General features: G+C 34.7%; 1 protein-coding gene across 2 annotated transcripts in view; it reads left to right on the top strand.

Moving 5' to 3' along the window:
• Positions 1-20068, top strand: part of LOC114339102 (fatty acid synthase) — a 172838-nt gene that overhangs the window by 87727 nt on the left and 65043 nt on the right. For both annotated transcript variants that reach the window (XM_028289735.2, XM_028289736.2), the window contains exons 10-13: positions 3121-3341; positions 5310-5488; positions 17124-17376; positions 19194-19461. In XM_028289735.2, the coding sequence (XP_028145536.2) occupies positions 3121-3341; positions 5310-5488; positions 17124-17376; positions 19194-19461 (921 nt within the window). The remainder of the gene's footprint in view (positions 1-3120; positions 3342-5309; positions 5489-17123; positions 17377-19193; positions 19462-20068) is intronic.

The raw sequence follows: 20068 nt of genomic DNA on the forward strand, positions 1-20068 counted from the left end.
CAGAATGAAATATTACATTATTAACGAGAGCTGCAAGCCCCTGAAAACTTCTATAAATTTCAATAAGTTCCAGAGGTGAAAAAAAGAGAAAATTGAGTGTGATTTTTAATTTCAAATATCTCATTCAAAAGAAACTTTTTGTCTATTCTAAGGGACTTTCGGTCCTCTGTAATAATGTAATCATTCATTCGGCGTTTAAATTTTTCAAAAATTTTTATTAGTTTTTTCAGGATTTGACAAAAATGAATGCATTTCAAAAGCATTGGCCCGAAATTTTTCGCCTACCCTCTTATAAATTAAAAAAAATAGCATTTTCAAACACAATAAGCCCAGTATTTTCATCGGGAGATGACAAAAGAAGATTTGTGCTTGAATTTAGGTACTTCATGAATTCAAAAATAATATAATTATTTATAAAAATAATATTTGCCAATCCCTAAAATTGTCATTTTTCTTTTCTTTTTAAGTAGCATTTAGTAACGTTTATGTTTTTTGTTGTGTATACAGAGCACCTTCTAAAATTTCCCGATTAGTTTGCTATTAATTTGATTAAGTTTTGTATTAAGCCTAAAAATAAATATCAAATTATAATTAAAAACCCGTAAGACCCTTATTTAAGCAAAGCTGGATTTTCAGCTGAAGCTGTTGTTATGGTGTTAAGTATATATTTAAACTTATGGACATCATTGGGCTTAGCACCTGACCATGAAACTGGTCATTCGATAGGAGACATAGGTAAGTTTAAGATAAAATAATCCTGGTTTGACTGATTATTCGGTTGAGATTATTTACAATAAAACTGAAATATAAATAATTAATAGAAGCTGTAAAATTAGTGCAATTAAAATAAGGCAAGAGCATTTAATATAAATTCCTGATTACCTTCTCTAAACTTATACATATCCTCTATTTATGCCAACAACAATATATTTGTTATCAATTACTTTATGCCTTGTTATCCATATCATCAGTGTTCATAAAGGACTGTATACCCTTCACTCATACTACGAGGCTTGTTCAGTTGAAACACATCTATGATCCAGAAAAACTTATTGGCAAATATATCTACAAATAATTACCACTACAATTAGGGCACCTATCTCATTGTTTCACCTATCGATGTATTACCCACCCCGCTTAAAGAATTTTTGTGGCTGCTACTTGAAGAATTCTTTGCCGGCATTATGTACTTTTTCGTCCTACTGAAAACGATTACGATTTAATGCCTTTTAAGTGGCCCAATTGTGTGAAAATCACAAGGAGATAAATCGGGACTAAAAGGTGAATGAATACCCTCCATTTTTATCATATTAAATTTTCTTTCATTTCTTTGGCAACCGGAGAGTGAGCATTGTCGTGCAGAAAAATGACAACACCTGAGAGTTTCCATGGACGTTTTCGTTTTATTGCTTGATGATGGGGCTTGTTCAAAGTTTCATTATAGTCGGTTCGCTAAATTCAGACACAACTGTCTAGTGATTCTAGTCGGTTTTTTTTTTGTTTTTGGCCAATTTTACCAAAATTGGCAAAATTACTAACTATTTAGTAATTATTAACTATTTAGTAATATTTTGTTTTGCAAATTTTACGAAATTGGCAAAATTACTTACTAGAATCACTAGCCAGTTGTGTTTGAGTTTAGCGAACCGACATATACAGGTTTGCGTTGATATGCACTCTAGTTTCTGCAAACTCTACGAGTTAGGGTCCTTGCTCCAGAAGGTTAAACTTTAAAGTTCTTTGGTTGTGGATAATTTGCGCATTTCCTTTGCGTGGATGACAGTTTACTGGATGGTTCAAAATAATGACACCAAAATTCGTGGTCAGCAATAATTGATGAAAGAAAATCATTACCGTATTTTCTGAGATGTTGCAGAAATTAATCCATCGCAAGCTTTTTTGGTCATCTAACAAAGAAGGAGGAACCAACTGCGTGCAAGATTTGCTATAACCCACATTCACTAAAATTTCTCTGATTGAAATTCGACGATTTTGTCTAAGCACTTCTTCCATACATGCCATATTTATGTCTGTTAATGCAGTACTCAATGAATCTAGTCGCGACTTATCTCTTCCTCTCTTAGGCTAGATGCACATTTGCGTCTTTTCAAGCCACGTGCACGCTGAGAGCAAGCTGCGTGCGATCGCTGGCGGTTCGGCAGTATATAAGTTGTAATCAGGCACTGCGCACTCGAGCTGAGCCGCGACGTGCAAGCCGCTTGCAAGTGACAATTTCTGCTACGCCGCCACGTGCACGCGGCTTGAAAACAAGTCAGGCGGTTTGGCAGTCTGTGCTGGGCAATCAGTGAGTACACGTTGACTGCACGATGGATTTAAACGCAGATACTTCTTCTTCTTTTGCCACTCCTATCGGAGATTAGAAATCATCAAGGCTTTTCTGACCTTATTTACAATACTTCGCAGATACAGAGCTGTTTATTTCTGGTGTTTATTGACGCCGAAAAACCGCTCACATATGTATTGACGGGAAACTTAGCTTGAAAACAACCAGCTTGCTCGCAGCGTGGACGCAACTTAAAAACACGAAAGTATGCATCAAGTTTAAATTTTTGACAATATTGCTTGACAGTTGGACAAGAAAAACATGCTTTTCTGTACACGGCTTGCATTCGCGTATGAATTTGTAATTGTTGCAAACTTTTAGCACACAAAATTTGAGTAACAGCACGCTGATTATACTTGGACGGATTTTTAACAACAAACGTCATTTTTAAGTCACAATACTTTGGATGTACTTTGAGCTCTATACGCTTAACGCCATTACTATTCCATACCCCCCAGAGACCATCAAGTAGTTGTAACCCCTCTATAATCATCCTGGCTACACCTCTAATACTTAAAGTTGCAGTCAAATACAAATGATAGATACTGCTACGACTGACGTTTACAAACATAACTAACATTGCAGAACGTCAGCTGAGTAATTACAATTGTTTCCAAGGCTAACCTCACTAGACATTACTTTAAATTGAACAAGCTTATAATAATATAAAGTTACTGCTCTATTGATTTGAAATAAAAATGTTAGTTACCGAACTCTAATACATAATTTAAGAATAATAACTTCTATTGACAGTACATATTATATTTTGCTTTCAGGGGTATTTACGAGATTAGTTGAAACAGCAAATATAGCATTCCACTCGAAATACCTAATGGACGCTGATAAGTTGATGATGGAATTTGGCAGAAAAATTATACCCAATCCCCAACCCAGATCAAAAAAGTGGATATCTACATCTGTCTCTCCAGACCAAAGGTCAGAAGAATGGGCTGACTTGAATGGTCCTGAGTATCATAAAAACAATTTGATGAGTCCGGTAAATTGACATTTTAATGTCTTCAATTTTAGAAATATTTTTAAAGTATGGTTCTAAAGGTCTAATATCAAGGTTTCTGAGATTTTTTTAAGTGGAATAAAAAAGTAATTTCGGATCGACGCAATAATGGAAATATCGTATTTTTCCTATTTTAAAAAATTTTGGTTTATAATAATATGTGGTATAACTCGAATAAAACAATTGGACCCGTCATTTCGAAAAGGGCATAATGTCATACTTTTTTTAGTATCACTTTTTGGTGCTATTTTATTTCTTGATGCGTTTTACATATTTTTTGTGAAAAGGACACGTCTTATCAATTATACCTAAATAAAGTTAATTTTAAGTGGGAAGCTCTTTCATTTCTATTACGATTGTAATGGCGAGGGTTTAATTTTTACATTTAAAAAAAAACGCAGAGAGCGACTTTATTTTCGTCATAAGTCAGTCAGTTCTTATGCAAAAGACTTTTTTCAGAGCTTATTTCAAAGGTGTTTTAATGAACTTTAAAGGATGTCTCCTAAGTTTTACCAAAAACTTGCACCACATTCGCGTTATTTCAGATTGAAGGTTCTCCATTTCGATATTCTTCGAAAATAACCATCCTTTAAGGATCAATAACTCAGTCGTTATTGGGTTTTCATAGGTCGTTCCAACGTGAATCTCTGTTTTTTATTAGCTATAATTTTGTTCTTAATGATTTTTTATATGAAATTAATAGTTATTTATGATATAAGTGTTAAAAATACACGTTTAAGGCACGCATGTGAAAGTTTGCAGAATGAGCGATAGCAAGTTCTGCAATTCACATGAGTGCCTTAAAAATGTACTTTTTAACACGCATATCATACAATATTTTTTCTACAAACGTAATTACAGGACAATATCTATAAAACTTTTACTTAAATTTGACTGACATTCCATTTTTATATTTTTTGACATTACATTAAAATTGCCTATACGCTCTGAGCTTCGCTGGTGTCGCTCCTAGCGGATTACTAATGCAACTTTCACCGGTAATTTTTAAATTTATTATTTAATTGTTATCGCTTAATATTTACAACGCAAAAAAGTAATTAAATTGTAATCGATTTTTTAAAGATTTTGCTAATCATTTTAACGTTCCATTAATGAAATATTAATTTCTTACTTCGGATACTTTCACAATTATCGTATAGATGGCGCTTAGATTAATTTATAATTATATATTACGAAGTATTAAAAAAACTTAAATTCAGTATTTAAAACGTAAGTATATTTAAGGTAAAAATATACACCACAGCTTTGACCAACTAATATTATTTCCTATTAATGTTTTTAATTTCAATGTTTTAAATTAATCACTTTGACATTTATGTCAAATTTCCGGTAAAAGCTTACAGACTTGTCACTACTGGCGCTCGCGAATTTTTAATTATTCCCTCTACCTACGAGCTCATAGCGTATACGGTCAATACGAATTGCAGTGCCATAAAAATTTTAAAGCACTAGTGCCTTAAAGTAGCATTTTTAACGCTCGTATGGAGTGCTAAAAATTGCATTTTTAACACGGTTGTAGAAAAAATATTTTAGGTTATTCATGAAAAACGGTTATAAAAGGTGAGTTTTTTCAATAAAAAATACATAATGTAGTTTAAATCGCTAATAACTTGGACAGTATAAACTTTGCAAAAAAAAATTATAGAATAAAATTTACTCAGAATTGGTCAATCTATCGACCTCTATACTTATTTTGATTGAAAAATTTTCATATTCTAGATGGGGTTGTTTTCACCCCCAGAGCAAAAGTCCGGTTCGGCGTAATGTAGATTTTGACAAAGGTTATAAATACTAGATAAATCCAAATTTTCAAGGAAATCGACCTTGATTCTCATAATTCCAAGAGCAAATGGCTGTTGATTGGTCTATAATGGACTGGTGTCCTTTTCGAAATGACTGATTGAATTGTTATTTGATGTTTGCTTTCAGGTACGTTTTGATGAAATTTATGAACACATAGAAAAGAATGCCATTATAATTGAAATATCCCCCCACGGTTTACTGAAGTCAGTTATAAAACGAGAAATCGGCCCCGATAATACTTTGATCTGCTTATCAGATCGAGGAGTTGCTGATCAGGAACAGTTTCTTTTATCAGCTATTGGCAAGTAAGTAATTATAATCATTAGTAGTTGTTACACAAATCAGTGTCAATCTTATACATATATTTTAAGAGTAAGAGTGTTTTGTTGTAGTAAGAGTAAGAGTTTATCGAAGTATTTTCCAATATTATATTCTAAATCAGCGTTACTAAAAGTATTGTGGGGCACTGCTTGATAACTACCCGTTATCAACAAGTACTCCAGGTTCGAAAGTAAACAAAAGTCTCTTTATCAAAAAACCTTTATTTATCTAAATCAGCTTCTAAATTAAAGGATAAAATGTCGCACGAAAACAATATTTTTCTAATGGATCTAACAACGAAAATAATTAAAAAGTGTTTTTATCACCCGGCACGGAATGTCAAAGATCGCCGTAAGTATCTTGTCTTCGACTTCTCAATTCAAACTCTCTTTCCCACATCACCACCGGTTAATTTCTGTTCCCAGCGTATCGCAAAGTTTTTGTCTTTTCAGCAAAGCAACGCTGCTGGACATGACATAATTTCTCTGAACTAATGATTATCAAAACAAAATAAATCGTCGTCGTCTGTAAGTGGAAGAATGTGTGGGTGTTTATATTATGATTAACCGAAAAATATTCACTACTCAATGCTTTGAACCTCTTAATCCAACGGTTTTTTAATACAGGGTGTGCATCAAACAGACAACTAAAATTAATGCAATATTTAAATGGCTCGAACAAGTATACTCCACGGAGCCCTGTGCTGCTCAAAGCCCTTAATAGCCCTCAGCTGTAGCCATAATAAAATTTATAATTTTATTTTGACTGCATCTTATTATTATTTACATTATTCGTGGAAGAGACCTTGATGAAACCCAGTTCGGATTTAGGAATGCGCTGGGTATAGGTGAAACACTTTTTGGCTTAAATCTATTTCAAAATGCAGCGACCAACGTAAAGATATTTATGTGGCTTTCATTGATTACTAAAAGGCCTTTGATCGAATACAGCATGGAACGCTTTTGAACATATTAGGAACCAAAGGCATTGGTGGTAGAGACCTACGTATCATAGATAACTTGTATTGGAAGCAGAAAGCAGTGTACGAGGCGATGATGGGAGATTAGACGACGAATGTTACATTCAAAGAGGAATGCGTTTTATCCCCGCTGTTATTTAATATGTACTCGGATATAATTTTCAAACAGGTTTTGCAAGATAAAGACTTTTGAGTGATAATAATCCGAGATACTCTGGGGACTGTTATTTTATGCGACCTATGTCTCCAGGGTATTCAAGAATGGTTGAATTGCGTAAACTCGACAGGAAGAAAAATTAGTCTAAAAATGAATGCTACTATAACAAAATGTATGATATTTAGCAGTGGCGGTTGGTATATAAGTGCTGCGGAACTGCAGAACCACCAAAATAATCCAAACAAAATTACTTTGAAAATTAAATAAAAAATATCACTACTTATAAAATCTAAATTCATTTAGATGGTTTTCGTGCATAGCCGCCTTTATTTTAATCTGTCGTCCGTCGCATCTCATGGCGATAGCAAGTCCCACTTATTTGACCGGACCGCTGCTACTCCGAGCTGTGAACTGTTAAAGATATCCCCGATAACACCCGCTCAACCCTCGCCAACACTTTTCAGGCGACGACTGAAAGCAATATTTGAGCTGCATTTGTCGCAGTTCGAACTAGTGTGTAGAAACCTACGTTTATTGTAATTTTAAATAATCGGTGATCGCGACGCGACGACTGTTAAAATAAGTTGTCCTGCACGTAATTCGGTATTTATATTAAGTATATGAGAGTAAAAGTGCTGTTCAGGATGGATGTTATTTATAATTTGATTAATGTTAAGAGATTCTTTAAATATTCTTATGACGAAAAACTAGAATTAAAATGCAAAGGACGTCCTTTGCCGGATATTAAAATCGAAAAAGAAGGATCAAGCGAGGGAAAAATTACAAACGACAATTTAATTGCGATATTTATACGAGAAATAGTTGGATATGTGGCTGCAACAGAAAAAACGCTCTTTTCTGTTTTCCTTGTGTACTCTTTGGAGGTGATAAGTCATGGACGCAAGTTGGTGTAACAGACTTAGTACATTTAAGTGATAAAATAAAAAAGCACGAAACTTCTAAGCATCATTTGCACAATCAAATGGAATATGCTTTATTAGGCTCCGTGAATATTAAAGAACAGTTAGATTCTGCATACTGGATAAATATTCAAAAATTCAATGAAGCTGTAACAAAAAATAGGTATGTTCTCTCAAAAATTATAGACTGCATAAAATTGTGTAGTGTTTTCGAATTGGCGCTTCGGGGACACGACGAGACACAAACATCCGACAATCCTGGAATTTTTCGCGGCCTCATAAATTTTACTGCTGAATTGGATAGAACTTTAGCACAACACTTGGAAGAATCGACGGTTTTTAAGAGCATTTCTAAAGAAATTCAAAATGATATTTTGGACTGCATGTTGGAATTATGCCAAGATAAAATTTTGGAGGAAATTCGGGAATCTCCATATCTAGCTGTCATGGCCGACGAGACTACAGACATTTCAGCAAAATCACAAATGGTTGTAGTATTTAGATATTGTCGAAATGGAGCACCGGTAGAACGATTTTGGACATATTTGGTACCTTCAAAATTAAATGCAGATACTTTAAGCAAAAACATTTTCAGTGTTTTGGATCCTATCCTGGAAAACTCAAATAATAAACTAATTGCTCAGAGTTATGATGGGGCAGCGGTCATGTGTGGACAGCACGCAGGAGTTCAAGCCAGAATCAAAGAAAAATATCCATTTGCTCATTTTGTACACTGTTACGCGCATCAATTAAATTTAATAATGTCTAAGGCTTGTTCCGAAAACTCTCAAGTTAGACTTTTTTTTGGAAATTTAAATGAAATCCCTACCTTTTTTAAAAATTCGCCACAACGAGTGGCAGTTTTAGATAAAATCGTTCAATAGAAAATTCCTCATGGCGCTCCAACTCGCTGGAACTTCAATATTCGAACTGTTAATGTTGTGTTTGAACATCGATCTTCTTTTATCGAATGTATGGAAGAAATAGAAGAATCGTTTGATAAGGCAGCTGTCTGTAGTTCAGCGTCTTCCATTCGAAGAATACTAGTGGATCAAAATTTTGTTTTTTGGTTAACATTTTTCCATCGCATAATGCCACAAGTAGACGTTTTGTATAATGCCCTTCAAAAGACTAAAACGGATCCTTTGGAAATCAATAAAAAGGTGACAGATTTCGAAAGATACATGAATTCAGTTAGAAATTCAATAGATGATACCATTGACCAAGGTTCTAGTTTATGCGTTGAACCATTACCAACTAAAAGGTTACGGAAGGATAACAGTCCAGTAGATCATCGGAGAGCATCTATCGAAGTTTGTGATATAATCATAAATTGTGCAAATGATAGATTTGCTTTTAAAAATCACCTACTTGCAACTTCATTGCTTTATCCTGAGCAATTTGATAATTATTGTGCTAATTTCCCAAATGATAATTTAAGCCTGACTTGCGCGTCATATCCAAATTTAGATAGGGAGCGCTTGAAGCCTTTTTTTAAATTTTTAATTGAAAATAATTTAACAGAGCCTTTTCAAGAAACTGTAAAACTGCTTCAAATTCTAATTACAGTGCCCATGAGTACGGCAGAAGCTGAAAGGTGCTTTTCGAGTTTAAAACGGATTAAAACATTCTTGAGAAATTCCATGACTGAAGACCGACTTGTAGCATTAACCATGTTGTCAGTAGAAAAAACACTTATAAAAGAAATACCAAACTTTAATGAAAAAGTTATAGACAAGTTTGCTTTAAAAAAAATCGACGAATCGAGCTTATTTATAAAAAAAAATAATATATTTGGCTCTGTGTGTAGTTAGTTCGTAAGACCCTATAATGCAATTATTGTTGTGGCGATTTTGTTTGTAGTGTTTTTTCGTTTGCATTCCTTAGTTTCGCGTATTTATCGATAAAATTCTACTAAAAACATAAACTATAAAACAATTACTAGTGTGCCATAATGTACCATTGCTATTTTTGATATAATTTGATTTATCTTCAATTTGAAAAGAAGAAAATCGGTAAGTTCTTTATTATTTTTTAATAGATATATAATGAATAAGTATATGGTGTAAAATATCAAACTAAAAGCCTCGTTGTAAAATACAACGATTAAAAGATATTGAATTAAAAAAAAACCAAAAAATACTGCAGAACTACCAAATTTTTGAGTCACCAGCCGCCACTGATATTTAGTCGCCAATCTCACAACAATGCTTCCCTACAGATATACCAATACCTAAAACATTTGAGAGAGTTACTCACTTTAAATATCTGGGATGCTACATTATAGACCAACTATGCCCAAGTAAAGAAATCAAATACAGAATTTAAGTATTTTGTCCAACGTTTCTGAAAATGAATTCATTCTTCTCTAATCATTGCTTAAACCTAAAATTACGTCAAATAATGTTGTGCTGTTACATGGCACCCAGACCTGGACTGGCCTGATAGGATCAATCGCCTAGAGGCGTTTGATAATATGGTTACATAGAAGAATGATCCGAATACTCTGGGTACTTAAGGTAGCATGATAGTTTGTCATTAATAGGGATGTTTCGAAACGTCATAAACACATGCCCAAAAAATGAATGCTAAAAACATTAACTATTTTAATTTCCTACTGAATTTAGTATTAAAAACGACTGTTAAAAGAAAAATAATCAATACTCCAACTATTTTACTATAGCAACTGGTTCGACTCTAGTGACTACGAGAACACACTGCAGATAGTGCAAATAAATGTTTTCAGTAATGTAGGATTTCATAGTTTTGTTCCTAAATTTTTGAAAAGGTAGTTGAACGACCTTTAAAATGAGGTATCACTCAACCCCCCTTTGCATTAAATATTTTGGGGTTGTATTCGCCCCCGCTAGAGGGTGAAACGGGGGGTTGAATGATACCTGATTTTAAAGGTCGTTCCACTACCTTTTCAAAAATACCATATACATTATATTTCTTTTCAGTACTTTAAAAAAATCAAGTAAAACCCTAAAGTTATTAAGTATCGAGTTCAAATTTTACCAAAATTACTGAAAACAAATATAGGTAATCGGTTGGCTAAAAAGTTCGTAGGCTAACACAGAACGAAATTTTTTTTGGTAAACTTTGATTTTATTATTCAATATGACCTTCGAGGATGATACAACGATTATAGCGGTCATACAACTTTTCAATACCATTTTTATAATACAATTGGTCTTTAGCCTCAAAATTCTGCAGCATTCTCTTGAGGTCAGCGAACAGGTGGTAGTCGCTGAGAGTCATATCTAGTGAATACGGTGGCTGCGGAAGCAATTCGAAGCCCAATTCATGAAATGTTGCAATCGTTTTTATTGATTTGTGACACGGTGCGTTGTCTTGATGAAATCCTCCTCCTCCTCTGTCCTTTATCCTTCGTAAGGATGTGGTGACGTTATGGTATTTGACGAATGGTTGCTATCCATTCTTCTCTCTCCTGGACGCGGTGTGCTGCCTCAGACAGAGAGTAACCGGTGGCGCATTTTATTTGGTCTGACCATCGGAGTGGCGATCTTCCTTGAGTTCTTTTACCCTCTACCTTGCCTTCAACCACCAACCTCTCCATGCCTTCTCTTCGTCTGGTAATGTGTCCAAAGTACCTCAATATATTTTGGTTGATGATGGTGGTAAGCCTAGTGTTGATGTCGAGTTTTGATAATATTGAGATATTTGTGCGATGTGCTGTCCAGGGTATGCGCATCATTCTACGATATACCCACATTTCAAAGGCCATTATACGTCGTGAGTCGGACTTTTTAATGGTCCAAGTTTCTGAAGCATAGGTAGCGATAGAAAAGATAAGCGTCCGTACCAGGCGCAGTTTCGTGTTCCTGGTTATGGCCGTATCCTTCCATATTTTAGTGAGTTTGACCGTTGCTGATCTGGCCATTTTAAGGCGTCGGCGTATTTCTTCTTCGCATCCACCATTGTTTGTGATAACAGAACCTAAGTAATTGAAACGGCTTACCACTTCAAACCCCACTACGTTTCGTATTTCCGGCTGGTTATTTCTAATTCGATCGATTATCATCACCTTGGTCTTCTGTGCATTAATTTTAGATCCATATTCACGACTAATAGTATCTAGTCTGTACATGATGTATTCAAGTTCATTTGTTGATGATGCTAGTACTAAAGTGTCGTCAGCATAGCGGAGATTGCTGATTTTTCGGCCTCCGACTGATATTCCTCCTAGCCATCCGTCGAATACAATGCGCATGATGTGTTCGCTATATATATTGAATAACGTGGGAGAGATAATACATCCTTGATGAACACCAACTTTTAGTTTAAAATTATCGGAGTATGTGTTGTTGACTCTTACGTTTGCTGTGTTGTTAATATACAGTTGTTTCAGCAGGTATATTAGATGTTCGGGGGTACCCATGTCTCTCAGTATTCCCCACATTTTATGCCACTTTACATTATCGAACGCTTTCGAGTAGTCGACGAAGCACAAATATGTTTCTAGATTAAATTCTCTAGATTTTTCTATAATTTGTCTGAGATTAAGAATTTGTTCTCGTGTGCCTCTTCTAGGGACAAATCCAAATTGTTCTTGTGGGATCTGTGGTAAAAGTATTGATTTTAATCTCTCGTTAATTATAGTTAGAAGGACTTTACTTGCGTGGGAGATCAGGGCTATAGTGCGGTAGTTATTACAATCAGTTGGTGAGCCTTTCTTATAAATGGGTATGAAAGTAAGCTTACACCAATCATCTGGCCATTTTCCTGTGTTCCAGATTTCATTACACAGTTTGAACATCACTTCAACTCCTATGTCTCCCATTTCTTTAAGTGCTTCCGCCGTGATTCCGTCTTCTCCTTGAGATTTTCCAGTTTTCAATTTTTTATTGCGGTTTCTATTTCCGATTTTAAAATATGTGGTTCCTTTTCGTCATTCATTTATTTCTTCTGGGTTCACATCTTCATGGTCGCTATGAAACAGCATTTCACAGTATTGTTTCCATGTCGCTGCTATGCCCTCTGCATTGGTGATGATCGTTCCCAAGTTATCTTTAATGACCTGCGTTTGTGGTTTAAACTCTTTAGTTAAGTATTTCACTTTGGCAAACAGTTCTCTAGATTCTTGACGGTCGGCGTGTTCTTCTAGTTGTTTGCATATTTCTTTAATGTGATTATTTTTGTCTCTTCTACTTGATGATTTTATGCGTCTGTTTACATCTGCTATCTTGTTTTCAGTTTCTGTTGGATTTGCAGCGTTGTTTCTAATATTTCTTCGTTCTTCTACTAGGTTCAGTGTCTCATCAGTCATCCAGTGTTTTTCTTTCCGTTGGGTTTCTTTGGGGTTTGTAATATTTATTGCGTCTATAATCCACGGCTTTGTATGTTCCCATGTTTGATTGGGATCGCCAGTAATGTTTGGTGTGTTACTATGTCTTAGTGTTTCTTTGTATTTTCCAGGCTCTTTAGGAATATATTTAATTGTTCTAGTTGTTTCAATTTTCTTACAAAATTTGATACGGAATTCGGATTGTAATAGTTTATGGTCTGTTCCGCAATCTGCCGCTGGTTTTGTCTTTACGTTTACTACCGAACTTTTCCATCGTTTGCTGACAAGAATATAATCTATTTGATTTTTATATCTTCCCCCTGGTGAAGTCCAAGTTGATAGTATTCGCGGGTGATGTTTAAACATGGTGTTCATGATATTAACTTCAGTGTCGATGGCAAATTGTAATAGTCTTTCTCCTCTCTCATTTCGTTCGCCTATTCCAAACCCACCAACTGTTCCTTTCAGCCGCTCTTCTGATGTTGTTTTGCCTATTTTTGCGTTCCAGTCACCCAATATTATGACTGGCTCTTTTTTGGGTATGTTAGCGATGTTACTGTTTATTAACTGGTACATCTCTTCTACTTCTTCATCTGTCCCGTCGCATGTTGGCATATATACTTGTAGTGCATGAACCTTTGTTGGCTGTCCATCAAGAGTAATTTTAATTAGGCGCTCATTTATTGGGAGATATTCATATACACATTTTGCGAGGTTCTTCCGTACCAGTATTGCTACGCCATTTTGACCAGTTTTATTGGCTCCCGATATGAATATTTTATAGTAGTTGGATTCCCAGTGTCCTTGGCCTTCCCAGTGTGTTTCTGAAACTCCACATATGTCTACTTTTTCTCTAATAAGCTCTCGTTCTAAGATATGTAGTTTTCCTGGTTCTAGCAGACCTCGGACGTTCCATGTGGCTATACGGTGTTTTGTGCGTAAGTTTAATTTTGGCTTTCCAGTCACCAATTTCGCAGATGTAGCCTGGTTGCCCACATCCATCTGCCCGGTCGTCCATTTCACACCCGTCGACCCGGAATCGACGTGGCGCCGGTTGCTTGCCGGATCGCATAGCACTATATTATTTTCCTTTGTCATTCCATAACGTGCTCTGGAATATGTAATCAAGTGGTTTTCCGTTTGCCTGCTTGATCCTTATGCCGTTGACACATTGTTGGTTCATCCGCCTTCGGAGCCGATTTCTCAACTCCAGGGCAAGAGAGTGCCCTAAACACTTACTAACTCATCCGCCCGAAGCCGTTGGTCAGTAAGTGGGGGATTGCTTATTCCGGCAATCATTCGGTTTATCTGTAACCCTAGGCAAGGGGCCCTTACAGGGTGCTATTAGCCGGGCCAGCTAAACCCTGGTTTTTTATAGAGGTGTGACTCCTCTCCCCTCCTCTTTTATCCGGGCTTGGGACCGGCTGCATCATGTGTGAAGCTACTCAGTTCACGCCACACCTAACACAGGCAGAGTTAGGCTTGATGAAATAGCACTTTCTTTTTCTTCAAATGTGTCCGTTTTATCGCGAGTTCGTCCTTGAAATGCTCCAGTAACGAAGGTAATAGTCGATGTTAATGGTTTTTTCCTTTTCAAGATTGTCGATGAATATTATAACATGAGCATCCCAAAATACTGATGCCATAACCTTGCCAGTTGACTGTTGCGTGTTTCCACTCTTTGGAGTCGGTTCATCACGTGCAGTCCACTCAGCAGACTGTCGATTGAACTTCGGTGTGGAATGATGGAACCATGTTTTATCCATTGTAATATATCGATGCAAAAATTCGGTTTTATTATGATTAAAGAGCTTCAAACACTTCTCAGAATAATCAATTCGTTGTTGTTTTTATCAATTATTGTGAGCTCTCGCGGCACTCACTTTGCACAGAGCTTTCGCATACCCAAATATTCATGCACAATATACAGGGTGTAACAAAAATACAGGTCATAAATTTAATCACATATTTTGGGACCCAAAATAGTTCGATTGCACCTAACTTACCTTAGTACAAATGTGCACATAAAAAAAGTTACAGCCCTTTGAAGTTACAAACTAAAAATCGATTCTTTCCAATATATCGAAAACTATTAGAGATCTTTTATTGAAAATAGACATGTGGCATTCTTATGGTAGTAGTATCTTAAGAAAAAATTATAGTGAAATTTGGACACCCCGTAAAAATTTTATGGGGGTTTTGTTCCTTTATACCCCCATAAACTTTTGTGTACGTTCCAATTTAATTATTATTGTAGTACCATTAGCTAAACACAATATTTTAAAAACTTTTTTGCCTCTTAGTACTTTTTCCATAAGTCAGTTTTTATCGAGATATTTTGAATATTTGTCAAATCCACCACATATTTGTATATGGCTAAGTACGATTATGGAGACTTGGTAATAATATGAAAATTTATTTATGATTTACATTTTTAGGTATATTTTGAACCATATTAAAAAAGAAGTAATATCTTGATAAAAAGTGCCTTCTCGAAAAAATACAAAGAGGCAAAAAAGTTTTAAAAACACTGTGTTTAACTAATGGTACCGCAGTAAACGTTTAATTGGAACATTCACAAACATTTGGGGGGTTTAAAAGAACAAAACCCCCATAAAATTTTTATGTAAACATATTAAAAAAGAAGCCGCAACTCGATAAAAACTGCCTTATCGAAAAAATACTAAGAGGCAAAAAAGTTATAGAAATATTGAATTTAAATAATGGTACCACAATAATAATTTAATTGGAACGTACACAAAAATCTGGGGGGGTTTAAGGGAACAAAACCCCCATAAAATTTTTATGGGGTGCACAAATTTCACTATAATTCTTTTTTAGGATGTTCCTGCTATAAGAATGCCACATGTCCATTTTCAATAAAAAATCTCTAATAGTTTTCGATATATTCGAAAAAATCGATTTTTATTTTGTAACTTCAAAGGGCTGTAACTTTTTTATGTGCATATTTGTACTAAGGTAAATTAGGTTCATTCGAACTATTTTTGGTCTCAGAATATGTGATTTAATTTATGACCTGTATTTTCGTTACACCCTGTATATCCAACACGTTCCTTTGATATCCTTAGAGTCTCAGGTATCTCGAACAACTTCACGTTACAGTCATCTAAAATTATTTTGTGGACTTTTTTATGTTTTCGTCGGTAACAGCCTCTTTGGGGCGTCCAATGCGTGCATCTTCCTCGGTGCTCATTTCGCTTCGTTTAAACTTAGCAAACCATTTCACAACGGTTGATATTCCTGGTGCATAGTTCGAATTGTTTATCGAGCCAAGCTTTAGCTTCGACAGTATTTTTTTTCGCCAAAAAGCAATGCTTTATTATGACACGAAATTCCTTTTTATCCATTTTTTTTTAAACTAACGCAAGTTGCTTTACTCAAAATGCTATATCTCATAAACTAATAGTTCGACAGCTGTCAAATTCATACACGCATCTTTTGAAGGTTAACGCTGAATAAAAATCATATGAATTTAATACCAGTAGTGCCATCTATGTGTCAGCCTACGAACTTTTCATCCCACCTGCTTCATGTTACTGTATGTAGTAGTATTTTTGAAAAGGTAGTTGAACGACCTTTAAAAAGAGGTATCACTCAACCCCCCTTTCCATTAAAAATTTTGGGGGTTGTATCCGGCCCCGCTAGAGGTTTGATGTAATTTAGTTGAAAACTGGTCTACAGAATGTCCGCCTCACAAATAAATTTGACTTGTTTTGCATATTTTTAGATTTTTTAGAGACCAAATTATAGAGGATGGTATCTACCTTTTCAAATAATTGACACTGTATAGGATTTCCAGAAGTTTAACGAACTCTCGTCCATCAGCCACTATTTTTATATTTTACACTAAGGCTACGGCCAGACAAGCGACAATTTACAGTGCTGTAAGAGCAGTAAAATGAGGAGCGAAAAACGGGGTCCTATCCTATGCTGCTATGATGCAGCGCGATATTTTACAGCTCAGTTTGGCCATCCACTACACTCACCGTGGGAACCATTTTCGCACTTCATGTTACTGATCTTACAACGCTGTAAATTGTCGCTCGTCTGGCCGTAGCCTAAGTATTCAGATAATAATAATTATTGTCTTGTGTTTTGACGACTTATTTCTTTATCCATATCGACAGTAATGCTTCTCAAAATTTTAATGATTTTTTTTAATTATCTGTATCAACCGTGGGATCTTATTACTGATTGGTTTATGTGTGTATGCTTGTTTTAATAATTATTTTAGAATTTATAATGCTGGAGCACAACCAAATTTAACAAAACTTTATAAAGGAGTAACATTTCCTGTCAGTAGAGGAACTAAAATGTTATCGCCGTTAGTTAAATGGGACCATAGTTCATCTTGGAGAGTGCCACTCTGGAAAAATGAAGATTGCTTTGGAAAAATAATTTCAGTAAACTTAACGAATGAAAAATATGCTTTTCTCACTGGACATAATGTAGATGGAAGAACTTTAATGCCTGCTATGGGATACCTGGTAAGTAATAATTTAAAAAATATTTTACATTTTTTACTAAAATTTTCTTCTTGTGTTCCACTCCTTTCTTTTCCACCATTTACTTTATTCTCCATTGTTTAAAAGAGGTTCTGAAAGTATTTTCACTTTCAGTATAATAAAAAATTATTATAAGCTGAAATTATTATAACCTATATATTTTTATGAATTGAAGTTATGTAGCATCCGATTTTACAGATGATTTACAAAATCATCTGTAAAAATATGGCTATTTTGTCTTGTAGACAAAAAAGCCATATTTTTGAGTTGAAATTCTGAGTATCTGAGTATCAAATTCCGCTTGTTGTGTGCTTATATAGTTAATGGTAGAGATGATGTATTTCTGACCTTCTATTAATCCACTAATGTTTGGAATATTCTTATTGTTAATTTCTTCCTTTAATATTGATAACTAAAGCCATGATAACATTCGGTTGATAGCTAGGCTGCAAATTTTTCTTCGTTTAGTAAGATGAGGGCTGCTTCTTTGATTTTTCTCGTTTTGTTCTTTATTTCATGACTGTTGATGCATCTTTCCATTGTACTCTGTGATCATTGTCCCAGGTATGTTTTCATATCTGATATCTGTCAAAGTCTCTCTTTTGACATATAATGCATGCTCATTTATTCTATCACTTAGTGTTCTTGAGGTTTCTCCCGCATAAAATTGTTTGCATTCAGAAGGTGTATTATAGAAGCACTTCTTTGATCTCTCCTTTGTTGTTTGGTTTGGTGTTGAATAGAATAGATCTCAGCGTGTTGGTCGTATTGAATGTTGTGATATTGTATTTATTTCCTATCCTTTTTAATTCTTCTGGTAAGACCTTTACATATTATGGTATTGTTGTCATCTTCAAATCCCTTCTTTTAAGTGTTTCTGGAGTGCTCTTGGTATTATGTTATTTTCTTTCTTTAATCTTTTGAAATTCCTTTTTTATGAATGGGAAGGGGTAATCATTTTTTTATTAATACTTTTGTTAGCAGGATTTTTCTTCGATGAAATACATTTTTACATTTTAGTCAAAATTTCGAAGAATTCATGGACGACAACGAATAAAATGGCTCTGATTAATATTTAACGATATTTATAATACAGATAAAAAATTTCAACGCTAGCTTAAGGGGGTAGGCGCAAAATCTTGGTCCAATGCTATTTAAATGCATTTATTTTTTTCGAATCCTGAGAAAACTAATAAATATTTTTGAAAAATTTAAACGCAGAATGAAAGATTACATTATTATCGAGGGTCGAAAGTCCGTGAAAACTTATATAATGTTTATTTTAATAAGTTACAGGCGTGAAAAAAAAAGAGAAAATTTAGTGTTATTTTTAATTTCAAATATTTCATTCAGAAGAATCTTTTTGTTTATTCTAAGGGACTTTCGGCCCTCGGTAATATTATAATCTTTCATTCTGCGTTTCAATTTTTCAGAAATTATTATTAGTTTTCTCAGGATTCGAAAAAAATGAACGGCATTTAAATAGCATTGGACCAAGATTTTGCGCCTACCCCATTAAAGAATATGCTACTAGTATATGCGTCTTTCTTTTTATAATATGTTCTTAATTTTGTCCTTAATCTTTTTTTTTTTTGCTAGATGTTTGTAGGAGTAACTTTTTTCGTTTTGATGGATTTGCCGGATGTACAAACCTGATGTATTCTATCATCTTCAAAAATTTCTGTGATGTATTTTTCTCACACCCTCAATGGATCGGATGTTATTCGTAACTCTGTTTTCGTTACTTTCCTTTTAGTAATGTTTATCGGGTTGAATCTCAATCGATGTTTATGTTTTAGGTTTTGGTTTGGGAAGTAGTTGCTGAACTTCACTCAAAAAAGTTTACCGAACTACCTGTAGTAATTGAAAATATTAAGTTTCTGAGAAGCACAGTGCTGTCTGAACAAGAGAACGCGGAGTTTCTTGTAAACGTTATGCGAGCAACCGGCAACTTTGAAATACACGAAAGTGGATCACTAGTCGTTTCAGGAAAAATTAGTGTGCCTAAAGATATTAGCAAAAAGTATATAACTGATAAGTTATATAGTGGACCTAGTTCTGGCGTGAGTAAGTATCCACACAACTTCATTTATTTATCGAGTATTTTTAATTGAAAATTAATTAAACTATCAAACTATCAAAAAAAATTAACAATATTGGCCTGCTCTAACGAATATTAGTCTGGGATCCCAGGCCTATTTTCACCATTTATTACTAACAAGCTAATTGTTCGTGAGTAGCTTCAAAGATACGAGGGATAAAATATGTTGATTTGACGATTGTCAAAAATTTATTACTAACTGGTTTTGGTTTTTTGTTAATTTTCAAATAATAACTAGCGATACATACCTGTTTTCTTGTGGGACATTGTTTTATTTGGATGAAAAACACACTAACCTATCAAGTGAAACCTTTGTCGTACTGCTACTAATAAAAAAGATGGTCTTGTGGTATTAACAACTTTTGAAAGTAGGACCAGGACAACGTACCACACACTACATCACTGTATTTTCTATTTGCAGTGACGTTTTGTGCTTTTAGCTTCTCCTTCTCATTAACCCTTTGTGGTAGTTGAGGAGCGCGCATGCAAAAACAAACAAATGCACAAACCAAAAAATTCAAGTAAGCAGTGATTTACATTAAGCGGCTTAACAGAATATATTTCAAACGTTTA

Source organism: Diabrotica virgifera, chromosome 1, assembly GCF_917563875.1.
Source record: "Diabrotica virgifera virgifera chromosome 1, PGI_DIABVI_V3a".
Taxonomy (NCBI): domain Eukaryota; kingdom Metazoa; phylum Arthropoda; class Insecta; order Coleoptera; family Chrysomelidae; genus Diabrotica; species Diabrotica virgifera.